The following is a 14,816-nucleotide window of genomic DNA, read 5'->3' on the forward strand; positions in this document are numbered from 1 at the left end:
ACATTTAGTTGTGGGCAAGCTCATATTGTTTTCGTGGAAGCAAGCACTAAATGACACTGTATTACATTCATTTAATCATTTAAAAAGTAACAGTTTTGACCATGTGACTTGTGACGTCTGGAAAGCAAGGTATATGTTGGAGTTGGCCACACGTCAGAATATTGTTGTCAAAATGTACCAAGTTTCTCAGTCTGTCAACAACAGATGGGGAGTCCTGTACCCACACAGACATGACGGCGGAGATCTCCCAAGAGCAACACTAGTACTGGTCAGCTTAGTAGCAAGATGGCGTTGTGATATCAGATACGTGACGACTGAACACAGAGGGCATCTGCGTGCATGACGTCCACATATCACACCACCATTTATTGCACATCAGTTGAATCAAAGGTAACACTGATGTAGGACACGTCAGCAGCTGTCATGTCATGGCTTATGTCATGTTTTCTGATGAATCGACATTCGCTCTCCATGACAGATGTTATGGTCTTTGGGAACGTCCTAATGAACGTTTTATTGACGTTAACGTCATGCAGTATGGCCGTGCTGGAGGTTGGTCAGTGTTATGATATGGGTTTACAATGAAAGAGCGATCTACTCTCCATAACCAGACAGCTTTCCAACGTTGGACCTGACCGCCTGATCCAGTTAGTTGCCTCGTCAGACAAGCATGGGTTGCTGTAGACCAATTCTTAAAGGTATTATGTTGATGGAGTGAAACACTGAAATCGGCGTCCGTCTCAACTCAGTTAATCTGCTGAACCTATTTCATTCATGTAATTTTGTTTGATTTACAGCATAAGTATAGCACGTAGACATCTGCAAAAAATGATTGAATCTGGTTCGACAAACCAGTGATCGATATCATGAGCAACACCAGACGTCGCCGGGTTATGGCGATACGAAGTAGTTGATCCGATCGCTGTATTCGAGTACAAGGTAGTTAGGTACCACTCTAACTTCCAGGTACCTCCAGATTACTCCACATATAATACTGTGATAAAGTAGTCAGTGAGCTTTTAGGTAACGTCAAATATTACAGTACGACAGGTATAATGCGGTGTGTTTTTAACCACATTCTGTGAGAAAAGCTCGGAGCACGTTGATGAAAACCTTGAGTACGGGAGTGAAACTAACGATTGTATGGCTGTCGTGGTCTGTCTGTCCGTCCGCTCGTCCGTCATTCCTTCCTTCTGTCTATCTGTCGTGGTCTGTACGCCCGTCCTTCTGTCTGTCTCTCCCTTATCATCATCAGGTCCAACAGAACCTAGCACACATCCCACCTGTTATATGTCCTGGTTTTGTTAATCTCGATTGCTGTAATGATATTCAATCAAACCTTCTCTCTTCCAGAAAAGCAATGGGTGGAAGAAAGAGAGTCGCTATTGTTGGAGCAGGCCTCTCTGGTCTGGCGGCCATCAAGTCGTGTCTGGAAGAAGGGATGGAACCTGTGTGTTTTGAACAATATGACGACATTGGTAAGGTAAAGCAGGAGTCTGAATGTATTAGGTTGTTTTACATTTCGATGCGAGGTCAATATGATGCACTAAGCATTGATAATTATGCCACAATCATTCAAGCTATATGGATGTTGTAGGGTCAATACACTTCTGATCAAAAGGAAATTCACGCTAGAATGTGTTAGTATTGTGTTGCATTCGAGCTGCGGGGTCATAATCGGGGTCATAAACTCGATCGCGCAACAGATCACGCACGTGCTGCTAGAGTCAGCACGTGGAACATTCTGTGTTGCTCCAAATAAGGTAAATGCTGCTACATCACGTTAGACAGTAGTGTTCGGTAAGGATTGTAAACAAATGCGTCGCCAGTTTTTCAAAGCTAAAAACGCAATTGCGCGTCACAAAACCGAAAGAAATCACGAACTCTTACGTTTCAAAAGTAAACAGTATAAGAAGATTATGAATAAAGATAAGAAACAGAATGTCGATTATGTTAAGAAATGTTTCCGGGAAAATATGAGATCGTCGCCGAAGCAATACTGGAAGTTACTAAACCAAGCAACAGAGCAGCAACGGAAGAATCCGGAACATCTCACTTGAACTTTTATGCGATCATTTTAAAGTGATAAATGAAACTGAAGTGATGGGAAATTTTGAAGTTGAAAATATTCCTGACTATGATGCTGCTGTATTAAATGACGAGATAGCAGAAAATGAAGTCATGTTGGCATTAAAGCGATTAAAGAATCATAAAGCTCCCGGATTAGATCTAATAAGAAATGAATATCATACTGCAGCGTCGCCTCGGTTATTATTAACAGTTTACACATATTTCTTTGATTTGATATTAAATTCTTGAATTTTGCCCGAGGCATGGCTCACGGGTGTGATTAAACCAGTATGCAAGAAAAAGGGAAAAGTTTCTGATCCAAATTCATACCGGCCGATTTCTGTTCTCAGCTGCTTTGGCAAAATATTTACCTCGATTATTAATGAACGCGAAACATTTTTTTGCGAAACATTTGATATAATTTCTCATACACAGTCGGGCAACGGACAATGTGTTCGTTATAAAGAATCTTATCAATTCTCTGACGAATCGACATGAAAATCTGTCCAGTGCCTTTGTCGATTTTCCCAAGGCCTTTGATAAAGTGTGGCGAACCGGTCTTTGGATAAAGTTACTTCGTCATGGGGTCACGCCAAGGCGAATATTTCTCGCCTTTATTGTTTTCATTTTATTTGAATGATCTTGAAGATAACCTTACTAGTCAATGTGATAGTTTGAGTTTCGAGTTAGATAACGATGTTGTAAATATGTACATTAAACTATTAGTTTTATTGTATGCTGATGACACGGTAGTACTAGCCGACAGTAGTTACGAACTACAAACAACAATTAATTGGTTTTCACGTTACTGTGATTTATGGAAACTGGAAATTAACCCTGAACAGACTATAATTCTTATTTTTGGATATGGGCCTGCAAACAAAAATAAAAATAAATTTTATTATTAAGAGCAACCGCTTGATATTGTAGATACTTCTAAGTACCTTGGAATTACATTTCATAGAAATGGTAGGATGATAACAGCTAATAAACATGCTGCCGATATGGGTAACAAAGCTTCAATGTCCTTATTAAAGCGCGCGAGAAACTTAAATCTACCTTTGGATTGTCTCATCTCTGCCTTTGATAAACTTGTACTTCCGATGCTTTATGGTTGCGAAATGTGGGGGGTTGAACACATTAATATTATCGTGCTTGTTCATATGAAGTTCTTAAAATTGGCAGCAGGTTTAAAGATGTCTACACCAAATATTATGGTTTACGGTGAATTAGGCAGAGCCCCACTGTGCTTACGAATAGCTAAACGTTTGATCTCATATTGGTCTAAATTATCATGTCCACAACCAAACAATAAAATTGCCTCATTTCTGCGTGATTATATATATAACAAGAATATTCATGGTCAATTATATGCTTGGTTGAAGTACGTTAAAACTACATTGTAACATGTAGTCTACCACTCATTTTCGATATTCCTCAGAATTACTGCACAGAATAGACAATTGCAACAGTTTGTGACATTTTCAAGAGATCAATTTTTGCAGTCATGGCGAAGTGATGTTGACGATTCATCTGAAGGTTTTTATTATTCTGTCATTAAGGATTGCCCATGTTTGAGCAATATCTTTTATTGAAGAAAACGTTTATAAACCAATATTATATTTTAGAACAAGCAACCACTATTTACCAATAGAAAAGGGACGATGTTTTAATATCCCTCGTCAAGATAGATTATGTCCTAAGTGAAACTCAAGACTTATCGGAGATGAATTCCACTATCTATTTGATTGTACTGCTTTATCAACTTAACGTAAAAGTTTGATTAATGGGTATTATTACCAATGTCCATCTTTAGTAAATTATAAGAAACTAATGTGTAATGGGAATATTAAGATTATTAAGAATTTGTCACATTTCTCAATAATAAATATTATGTTTGTTCTTTGTAACTCATGTACTGCCGTTGGCGGTAACTTTGAGTGAATAAAATAAAGATTGATTGCACTCCTTGGATGAACAGACGTGTAGCTCACATTTTTTACAATATACCCTAGAGTATTCTTAACAGAAATTAAAAGGAAGAAAACCACCAACTATTTTAGCTAGTGTTTGGACAAAACATTACAGACAAAACGAATGATTTTTTTGAAAACATCCACTTAGAAATTATGTTGTTATGTTACCTATATTCCAGCAATATCATAGGGGTGTGTGTGTGTTGTGTGTGTGTTGTGTGTGGGGGGGATTGGGGGACACCAGAAATGGGCTTCACACATTGTACCCATGTGGGTCTTCAGCGTGACGAGCGAACGCTTTAATCATTACAGTACCCCAGCGCCCCTGAATCACAGCAATTAGCCGTACAATAGTATAATGATTTTCAATATGGATTTTAATACAACAGTGACAGATAATACTTCAAAAACTAGGCCTAATTTCTAACCGAGTGAGTACGTTTTACGCCGCTTTCAGCAATATTTGTGGGTCTTCGAGTAATGGGCTTCACACACTGTACGCACCTACTGAATCGAACCTGGATCCTTAATGTAATCAGATGAAATGTTATCACAAGCTACTTCTAAACAGGGCCAATGCAACGTGTTAACGTGTTTACATCGCTTTTAGCATTATTTCAGCACGGGGGATTGCTGAAATCACGGGGGACACAAGAAATGGTTTGAACACATTGTACTCTTATAGTACATCTTATATCACATCGCTACAGCCCGTTTCGCTCAAAAGCGGACCGATGAATTGCAATCTAACTAGAAAAACTAATAAACATAAAGTACTGAATGAAACGTTGATCATATTCAAAACATCAGACCAACTCTCTTAGGTTTGGCAGAATTTATATCCTAAAAATATAAAAGTTGTTTAACAAACTATCATTAAAACATTCACACAGTTCACTATTTGTTGGGAGGGAGGAGTGCAGAGAAAGGGACAGCCAGGTGTTAGAGAAGACGTGCACAAGTGCCGACAAAGTTATTGAATCATTAACCTGTGCTGTGCCGTCTCCACCCTTTCTCGCACACCTAGCTGTCCTTTTCTTTGCATTCCTCCCTCGTACCAAATAGTGAACTGTGTCAATATTTTAATGATAGTTTGTTAAACAATTTTTATTTTTTAAGGCATAAATTATGCAAACAAACTCACAGAGTGGCTCTGATGTTTTTATTATGATCAGCGTTTCATTGAGCATTTTATGCTTATGAGGTTTTCAAGTTAGATTGCAAGTCATCGTTCCACTTTTGAGCCAAACGGACTGTTGGCTACCCCACAGCAAACGTGTTAAAGACACGGTGTTAATCAGTGTTGTATCATCTTCAGGCGGTGTGTGGTACTACACCAAAGAATACAGAGAAGGACAGGGCGCAAGAGCCTTCGATTATCTGAACACCAACGTCAGCAGGGAAATGTATGGGTTCAGTGACTTCCCTTACCCCTCCAACCTTCCGCCATTCCTGAACCGCACCATGGTCTACGACTACGTTCAGAGTTACTGCGAGACGTTTGGTCTTCGCAAACACATTCACCTCCGAACCAGAATCGTCAACATAAAGAAGGCTGCTGACTACAACGTCACGGGAAGATGGCAGGTGGAGACAATGGATGCCCAGAAGAAGACGAAAACGGAAATCTATGACTTTGTGATGATCTGTTCTGGCTTCTACAAGAAGCCCCGAATTCCTCCTATTGAAGGAATGGAGACATTCAAAGGGACCCTTGAACACACATACAAGTTCAGAGATGGTTTGCCCTACAAGGACAAGAATGTTCTTGTCATTGGTAAGTAATTAGTTTTTCATGTATTTTCAAGACAGGGATAGTCTTTGTGATGACATCAACCAATTTGAAAAGCCCCAAAACACCACGAGCCGGTTAATATGGACATAAGGTCGAATACACAAAACTATTTAAGCACATTTTGGACGCAACAACTTTTATGCGCATTCTGCTTTGTTTCCAAACGTTACGGGTGTGTCAATACAAACAAGTAACATGATTGTTTATCTTTTTGATATGTAGGAAAAAATGGTTTAAATATCGATTATTTCAAGAGTGACTTTACAGGAGAAAAGACATCATTTTCCTCTTGCGTTAGGTTTTTATCGCCAATGATCTTAGAACAAAGTTAATTCATAACTGCAAATCATCAAAATTGTACATAATTCTAATATTTTTGTCAGATTGACAAGCAGCAGCATGATAAATATAACTTACGTGTCTGTTCTCCTGTGGATAATTTGGTATTGTTCCAAAGATCTGTAAGTATCTACTGCCATGTTTTTTAACATACAAGGATCACGAAGTCCACTTTTCAAAGGGTAAAAAAATCGGTAAGAATCATTAAACAGTATGGCTGTACCCCTGAACATGCACAAGTTTCTCTGCAATATATTCCCACTTCCTACCCACAGGGAACTCCCATTCATCCGGGGATGTGTCAGTGGAGTCTTCCTGTTATGCAAAACAGGTACGTCATGTGGCTGGATAGGACCAATCGTTACACCATTATCTCTCATAATTTTAGATTTCCTTTATTATCGTCGTCATTGCAATGTCAGCGTTGAAGTGTTAGGCTGTACTGGTAGTATTCGTTGGTTGGGTGTTAAACGCCGCGTTCAGCAATATTCCAGCTATATGGCGGTGGGCTGTAAATTATTGAATCTGGACCCGACAACCCAGTGGTCAACAGTATGAGCATCGATCTACGCAATTGGGATACGATTAAATGTGTCAACCAAGACAGCGAGTATGACCACCGGATCCCGCTAGTCGACAAGCTGAAGAACAATTCTAACCCGATGTTGACGGGTTGTCCTGATAGTAGATAGAACTGGTGGTGTGTTGTCTCGTGCATTGAGCCCAGGTCACACATCCGTTCAATTGAATATTGAAGAAGTCTTTAGAAGGGGGAACGTGTTTGATTTTTAGGAGTTTCAAGGCCACATGTGGTCTCACCTTAGGCAAGTGAGTTTGTTCAAACTTGCTACTCATTATCAAGCGGCGGGATAGGTCTTATGGCTGTTTCTATACTACCTATCAACAGTTTAGACTCACTTAAAGCATTCACTATATGTTACGTACATACATATGGTTACATTGAAGATGAATTTCTATACTAACTTGAGGATACAACTGCAGACCTTATGCAGATGAATTGCACAAGGATCATGCATCAAATTGCTAAAAGGCATGTGCAAATATCGTGCATAGGAACAGCTGCGTTTTGGTGTAAAGTTGTGTTCAGAATTCGTCAATTTTCACTGAGTTTCATTATTTATTGAACTCATGGCAATGATGTTTTCAATGTTACAAATTTGTTTTACAATACAGGTTAATATATAGGGGTCATGGGACAATATCAGGAGACAACAGGTTAATATATGGGGGTCATGATAGAATATCAGGTCACGGGTTAATATATAGGGGTCATGAGAGAATATCAGGAGACCACGGGGTATTTTATAGGTTTCATAAAAGAATAAATGAATAAAAGAAGCACAAGTAAATATATGGAGAACATAAAATAATATGAAACTTGTTATACGAAAATAGCATCAGCAGTGCCAAATATTACGAGAGAAAATGCCACAACTGTTCACGAATACAAGGCAAGTAGATTTCGTCAAGATTCGTGCACCTAACCGAACCAATATACTATGGTTTGCACACATATTACTGCTCCGTTTCTTTATTCGTCTGCAGGTGTATTACAGTGTAGGGGACGGAATGCTCTTGTTGCCATTGTGTGTCAGAAACGGACAACCGTGGGACATAGCTGTCTTCAGACGGTCCAAGATGTGGAATCCAACGAAATTCTTCAAGCTGTTGGTCGACACATGCAATGAGCGTCTTGATCACAACAAGGCGGGCATCGCCCCCTCAACTCCCCCATCAAGGACCAGAGTAATGCTCAACGATAGAGTTCAGTATAAAATCATGAACGGACGGATTAAAGTTGTCAGTAGACTTATCCGTCTTGGACCCCACGAAGCCGAATTCGATGACGGCACTGTCCTGAAGAACTTGGACGCCGTTTTGTTTGCAACTGGATACGATTTTTCAGTAGACTTTATGGATGAGCCATTTCAAGGAAGTAACTTTAAGAAATGTGGAAATGTAAACACAAATCTGTTCGAGTCATCATTTAGAAAAGTCAAGCTTTTCTGTTTCTGTTATTCTTTATTTTTGAATAGACAATAGTCTCATGGCAGTTAACAATTACATTCAAGATATATGTCCCAGTTTTAAAGAATATGCCATGACACTTATGTACAGAAGTTACCAGGAAACTGATTGTGAAACATATTTCTATTCTTCCACATCCATACATTAGAGACTGACCACGGTGGTCTGGTTTAACAAGGCTGGGATTCTTTTGAAAGAATTGTTTCAGAGAACATTTTTTAAACGGCATCAAGTTTTGTCTTCCAAGAGATGGTTACACTTGTTGTCCTTGGAGAAACATACTACATAGAGAAATGTTACTGTCCTTCAGAGAAGTAACTATTTGTTGCAGAGGATCGAAAGCTGGGTCTGTACAAGATGATGTTCCCCCTACATCAGCACCACACGCTGTCTGTTGTGGGTTGTGTGGACTCCGATGGATCGATTCCAGCATTGGCGGAGCTGCAGGGCCGATTCGTTGCACTGGTGTATACCGGCAAGCTTCGCCTGCCTTCACTGAAAGTCATGACTGAGGTGACGGAGAAGATGAATGCAGATATCTTCGAAAAATATGGACGCTACAAATATCTGGTTAGTAAAACACCTGGCAAATGTACCACTAACCCTCTGTCTTATAGAACGACATTATTCCTAATACAGTCGATGCATGACTTCCTATCCATCCAAAGAAAGCATTTGAGACAAGTAAAATAGAAATAATATATATAAGAGACAAACCACTATGCTTAAAGCAAAGTATATTATATGATACCAAATACACTATGATCGTTATCAAATTTATTATTGATCACTTTCAAATAGTTATGACACCACATTTTCGCGACACTGTGAAGTCCCGGTAGCGTTTGTCGTAACATATGCAAAGGCAAGTCAAGTGTTTATCTGAAAAGACATTGGTACATACAAGTGAAAATAGCGAATTACATCAAACATTATTTGGTCACTGATATCTGTTTGCTATGTCCCCCACATGTCTACAGTAACAATGTTTTGATGAATCAGCTTCATTGAAATCCTCCTACATTGTCCTTCACAATGTGTTGAATGTGGACACCAAGGGTGAAGGTCAAGAGTCTTGCCCAACCTAATAGACGATCTGACTGGTGGAATGCTGACGTCTCCCATTTGAAATCTTTAAGCAAAGATCTAAGTACGATACAAATAGGTATCATTCCTGCATGAGGTCGGGAGAGAATGGATTATTTGACTATAATTGAATAATATCAGACCATGAACATCCCAGAAGCTTCTTGTCATTTACCAAGAACTGAGAATAAACTGTAATTCATTTCCACAAAAACTTTGTATGAACTATTGTGTCTGAAGTTTCTATAGCCTATATAAATTGTAACTACCGATGACATTTTCATGGATTAACAACAATTTAAACAATGCATACAATTGATATACTGACCCGAGTATACTACTAACAGATTCCATAGTCTTAAAATATCCAAACAAAAGTCCACTGCACGATTCCGTCATGGGTATTGTTTGTGAATTAACATCAAATAGCGATGATCAGTACAGTGACGTGTGAACGTCACAATCTGTACGGTTGACATTGAAACGTTTGAATGACCCAGTTTCAAGTAGCTTACCATCCTCGCTCATCACACTGCAGGATTGTCTCCTCAGATCTCTACTTCTCTGGATAATTCAATATTATGAACGGATAAATGGAAGATAGTTAAAAATGGGACGACCAAATGGATCTTTGGTACGACAAAATTTCGTTATCATCCAACGGCACGCACCACGTCGTGTCCAATAATTGTTGTGATAGTATGTCGGCCAACATATACTACCCATCAAAAGTTTAGACTCACCTCAAGCACTCACTATATCTTATGTATATATATATGGTTACATCGAGATGAATTTCTCCGCTAACTTGGGGGAACCAACTGCAAACCTTATGCAGATGAATTGCACGAGGATCATGCATCAAATTGCTGTAAAGCATGTGCAAATATCGTGCACGTGAACAGCTGCGTTGTGGTGTTACGTTTTGTTACTGAATATTTTATACTGAATGGAATATTTTGCAAAATCAAGTTTAGAACAGTTGCCTGGAGTAAGTGGCTACATTAACACTAGTGAGTCTAAACTTTTGATGGGTAGTGTATATATGGAAGCTAACATGAAATAGCAAAATACGTTTTAAACAATTACAACAATACCCAAATGGCCAAGGTTTATAACTTGAGGCACCATAATTATGCCAAATGTAACGTTAGCTATGTGAGTATACCGTGATTAAATTTATCGGGATTATTACAACCATTTAGAGTAGAGTGAGTATGGTTTTACGCCGACTTTTGCACTTTTCCAGCAATATCACGGCGGAGGTCAATCAGCAATATTCCAGCGATATGGCGGCGGTCTGTAAATAATCGAGTCTAGACCAGACAATCTAATGATCAACAGCATGAACATCGATCTACACAATTAGGATACGATGACATGTGTCAGCCAAGTCAGCGAGCCTGACCACCCAATCCCGTTAGTCGCCGCTTACGACAAGCGTGGGTTACTGAAAATCAATTCTAACCCGGATCTTCATGGGTTATCACGGTTGGGGACACCAGAAATGGGGAAACGTGGGGAATCCAGCTCGGGACTTCAGCGTGACGTGTAAACGCTTTAACCACTAGGCTATCCCAACCTCGCCATATAGCATATCCCGAGTCTACACGTATAGGTATAGGGTTAGAATATGGTTCTTCCATGACCCCCTGTGATATTGCTGGAATATTGCTAAAAGCGGCGTAAAACTAAACTCACTCACTCGCTCTTTCATGATCCCCTGTAAGTTGTCGTCAGAGGTTTTGACATGGAGTGGTGGGCATCCGTTGTCACTGCGTCACCGGTTCGTCTGGCCCAGAATATTTCCAGATTTAAGTATTCCCTTCCTCAATAAAAACCCCAACATATCAGGTACTATGAAATATATGTTAAATATTTCAGATACCCAACCTTCCTTATCGAGACGACATTGCAAAGCAGATGGGCGTTGCCCCCTCCTTGTTTGACTTGATCAAGGCAGGTCCAAGACTCGCCTACCAATACTACTACGGACCTGCCTTCCCATACCACCATCGACTGTGGGGGCCGCATTCCTGGAGCGGAGCCAGAGAAGCGATCGACAATGCCACAGAACACGGGCACTATGGCAAGCAAATGCGACATGTCCAAGGGCCGGACATTCCTGCAACAAACCGCTTCCTCAGATTCATAATTGTTTCTGCAATGATTGCCATGTTGGCTTTGGCCTATCAGAAGAGGGAATGTTTCTGGTTGTCAGGGTGACTTGGTTAAATGCTATACAGCAAATAGACTACGGAGGGTCAAATTACCTGCAAATACCACAGCGAATTATTTGTCTTGTATGATAAGACAGATGCACATGTATTTGTAAGCAGTTTAAGTTTTTGGAAAGAATATGTTATAGTACTTACTGCTGGATAAGGTACTATTTGCAACGTTGTTACTTTCTGCACAGAGTTACTTCCCGTCGATATGTCAGTTTGTGGGCCTTGAGGAGTGGAAAATATTTGGCAAACATGACTATGTTTACTGAGATATTTTTAATGTATTTTACTGAAGACCTGGACACACTGTACTATGTTGTATGCATAATTATACAACCTACTGTATATCGTTCGTATACTACACATCAAAGGTTTAGACTCACTTAAAGCACTCACTAAAGTACTGTCGGAAATGCTAGAAAAATGCTTTTTACCCTTAATATCTTTATAAAGGTGATAAATGTACTATGTTGTCAATATATCAACTCGCCTATTGTCTACCTAATTTTTATTTCAATCGATTTAACATTCCCATGCATTTAAAGGGCAGTTTACAGGAGAGAATTTGGTACCAAAGCAGCAACTTAAACAACAGAAATCTGAAATAGTCTTTACATTTATGCTAATAATACAGGTGGTGTAAAAATATAAATTAACATTTTTCCTACACAAATAAATGTTGAATGTTCATGTTACTTTACTTAATTATCGTTTTCTTTATTGAAGAAATATTAATATAAATGTTAAGTCTTAATAAACAAGTTTCCCGTCATGCATGCACATCTTTATCATAGCGTCCACTATGGCCAACGATTTGCAGTCGGTTGTTGCAAAGCTTTATAGGTTTTTCTGCTTAAAAAAGACAGAGGTAACCTTTCATTAGTTTAGAAAGGGTTTATTACAGAACTTGCAGAGCTGTTGGCATGTCTTACCAACAAGTTTACAATATTGTAAACAAATCAGACAAGACAGGGACCGTCTCAAATGCAAAACCGGGACGTAAAACCATCTTTGACAACTTTGACAAGGGAATGCTTAGACGGGCGGTCTACAAACTTTATGAGAAGAAAAATATATATATTCTAAAGAATCTACACCAGTGACTTCGTTCAATCTTTGGCCAATGTTCACAACTGACCGAATTACATCCATATTTGTTCAATGAAATATACTGTTGACATGCAAAACATTTATTAAAACGTTGCACATTTCTACAATCAATCGATAAGATAACACAAGTGATAGGATTCTTTCCAATGTACAGTAATTCGTATGTTTATTTCAAAACAAACACACACACGCAAATGATCCCTTACATAACTGATACGTATACTATACGTACACATATTCAACATTTTGAACAAAACATCTATTAAATGACCCCTCACCCGAGCGTGTGCTCAGGTGTCAATTTCACCTGTCGATACCGTGCATGCTGATGATGTAACACAGGCAGTTAATGTTTGTATCAAATAACGTCCCACTACCCCTTATTTTTCTAAGTTTTTGGTATTTTCATCAATAAAAACACATTTTAGATCATGTCTCAAAATTTATTCCCTCGGTCTACATTAGGTAGATGTTTCTTGAAGTGATATTTGTTATTTAAGTATCTGTAATACCTCTGAATTTTAAATATAAGTCAAAAAGCATTTTTCTAGCATTTCCGACAGTACTTTATATGTTATGTATATACATGGTTACATCTAACATGAATTCCTTCACTAACTTTGGGGAACCAACTGCAAACCTTATGCATATGAATTGCATGAGGTCCATGCATCAAATTGCTGAAAAGCATGTGCAAATATCGTACATGTGAATTGCTGCATTTTGGTGTGAGGTTTTGTTAAGAATTCGCCAATTTTCACTGAGTTTCATCATTTATTTAACTCATGAATAATCTTTTCAACGTTACGAATTTGGTTTACAATACATCATTTCATGTGAAAACTGTACCGTTAAACCTTATGGAGTATTTTGCAACATTTAGTTCAGAACAGTTGACTGAAGTAAGTGGCTACATTTACGCTAGTGAGTCTAAACTGTTGATTGGTAGTATATTATACAGGAGTATTAAATTACATTCAAACACCAGCTGCTGCCTGGTTCCAGAGCTGACAGCTACAATATGTAACTCGCCATTATGTAGCCTGAATAAATAATCGGGAAAACGTCAGGCAACTTTGCTAACAAACAAAAGATTTTCACAAGACGTATGGGTGCGCCGTTCTATTAACATGAGGAACCTCCCTTTGATTAATCTTCATGATTGCAGCTTTTATCACTACATGTATCCTTTTATAGATAGTCTAACAAGATTAGCGTCCTATTAACTGTGTGTACACAGTGAACAATAAACAGTATAAAGGAATTTGTAAAGGCTTGTAAACATTGCACTATGAAAGGCTTTGACTGTTTATGTATCAGATTAATAAAGTTAGGTTTTTTTTCTTTGTTTGAAATGTGTTTATTCCTCTCTATAAAAAGGGCGATTCTGAAGATCCAACACTGTTGTAGTGGGTTATTATTTCACATCGTAGAATACGCTGCTGGCTTGATTTGGAATAAAATAATGTAAAGATTTTAACACGTCTTAGTCGGAACATAAATCAAATGAAAGAAGCTTTCAATGGATCTGGGCCGGTGGGGTAGCCTAGTGGTTAATCACGCCCATCACGCCGAAAACCCGGGTTCAATTCTCAACATGGGTACAATGTGTGAAGCCCATTTCTGGTGTCCCCCGCCGTGATATTGCTGGAATATTGCTAAAAGCGGCGTAAAACTAAACTCACTCACTCTTAATGGATCTGATAAGTAAAATGAACCACAACAAACTTTTTAAAAAACAACAACAAACAAACCCAGAAATCTCCTGTAAATGTTGAGTTAGTTTTACGTAAACATGTGTTAGTCGGGTCAGTAAATATCCACATAATTGTCGATTCTGTTGTGCTCTCCCTGTGATGTCTGCACTCCCCACAAACAACCCAAACCGCCCCTTTTGGCACGCAAGCAACCTATCATCGTGGGGTCAAATCTGGGTTCGATCTCGTCAGTTTTCAAGGTTTGTCAGTACCATACCAGTGTTCCTCAGTTTCACCCAATTCTATACGTATGCCACTTGCTTCACTTCGGGCTTTCCTCCCCCGTTAAACCGTGATATAACTGACATATTGTTCCAAAGGTGTCCTCCCATTACGCAGACAGCCAGTTCGCAGACACCTTAAACAAACAACATTTACGGTTCAGTGAACAGATTATCTACTACCT

General features: G+C 38.9%; 1 protein-coding gene across 1 annotated transcript; it reads left to right on the forward strand.

The window, feature by feature from the left end:
- Positions 1–1,360: 1,360 nt before the first annotated feature.
- On the forward strand, positions 1,361–11,541 carry LOC124282343 (flavin-containing monooxygenase 5-like). Its single transcript, XM_046718309.1, has 6 exons — positions 1,361–1,478; positions 5,365–5,823; positions 6,456–6,511; positions 7,747–8,137; positions 8,561–8,913; positions 11,200–11,541. The coding sequence occupies exons 1-6, from the start codon at positions 1,361–1,363 to the stop codon at positions 11,539–11,541; spliced, it is 1,719 nt and encodes a 572-aa protein (XP_046574265.1).
- Positions 11,542–14,816: the final 3,275 nt, after the last annotated feature.

This window comes from Haliotis rubra, unplaced genomic scaffold (assembly GCF_003918875.1).
Source record: "Haliotis rubra isolate DU_JTF1 unplaced genomic scaffold, ASM391887v1 Scf299, whole genome shotgun sequence".
NCBI classification, from domain to species: domain Eukaryota; kingdom Metazoa; phylum Mollusca; class Gastropoda; order Lepetellida; family Haliotidae; genus Haliotis; species Haliotis rubra.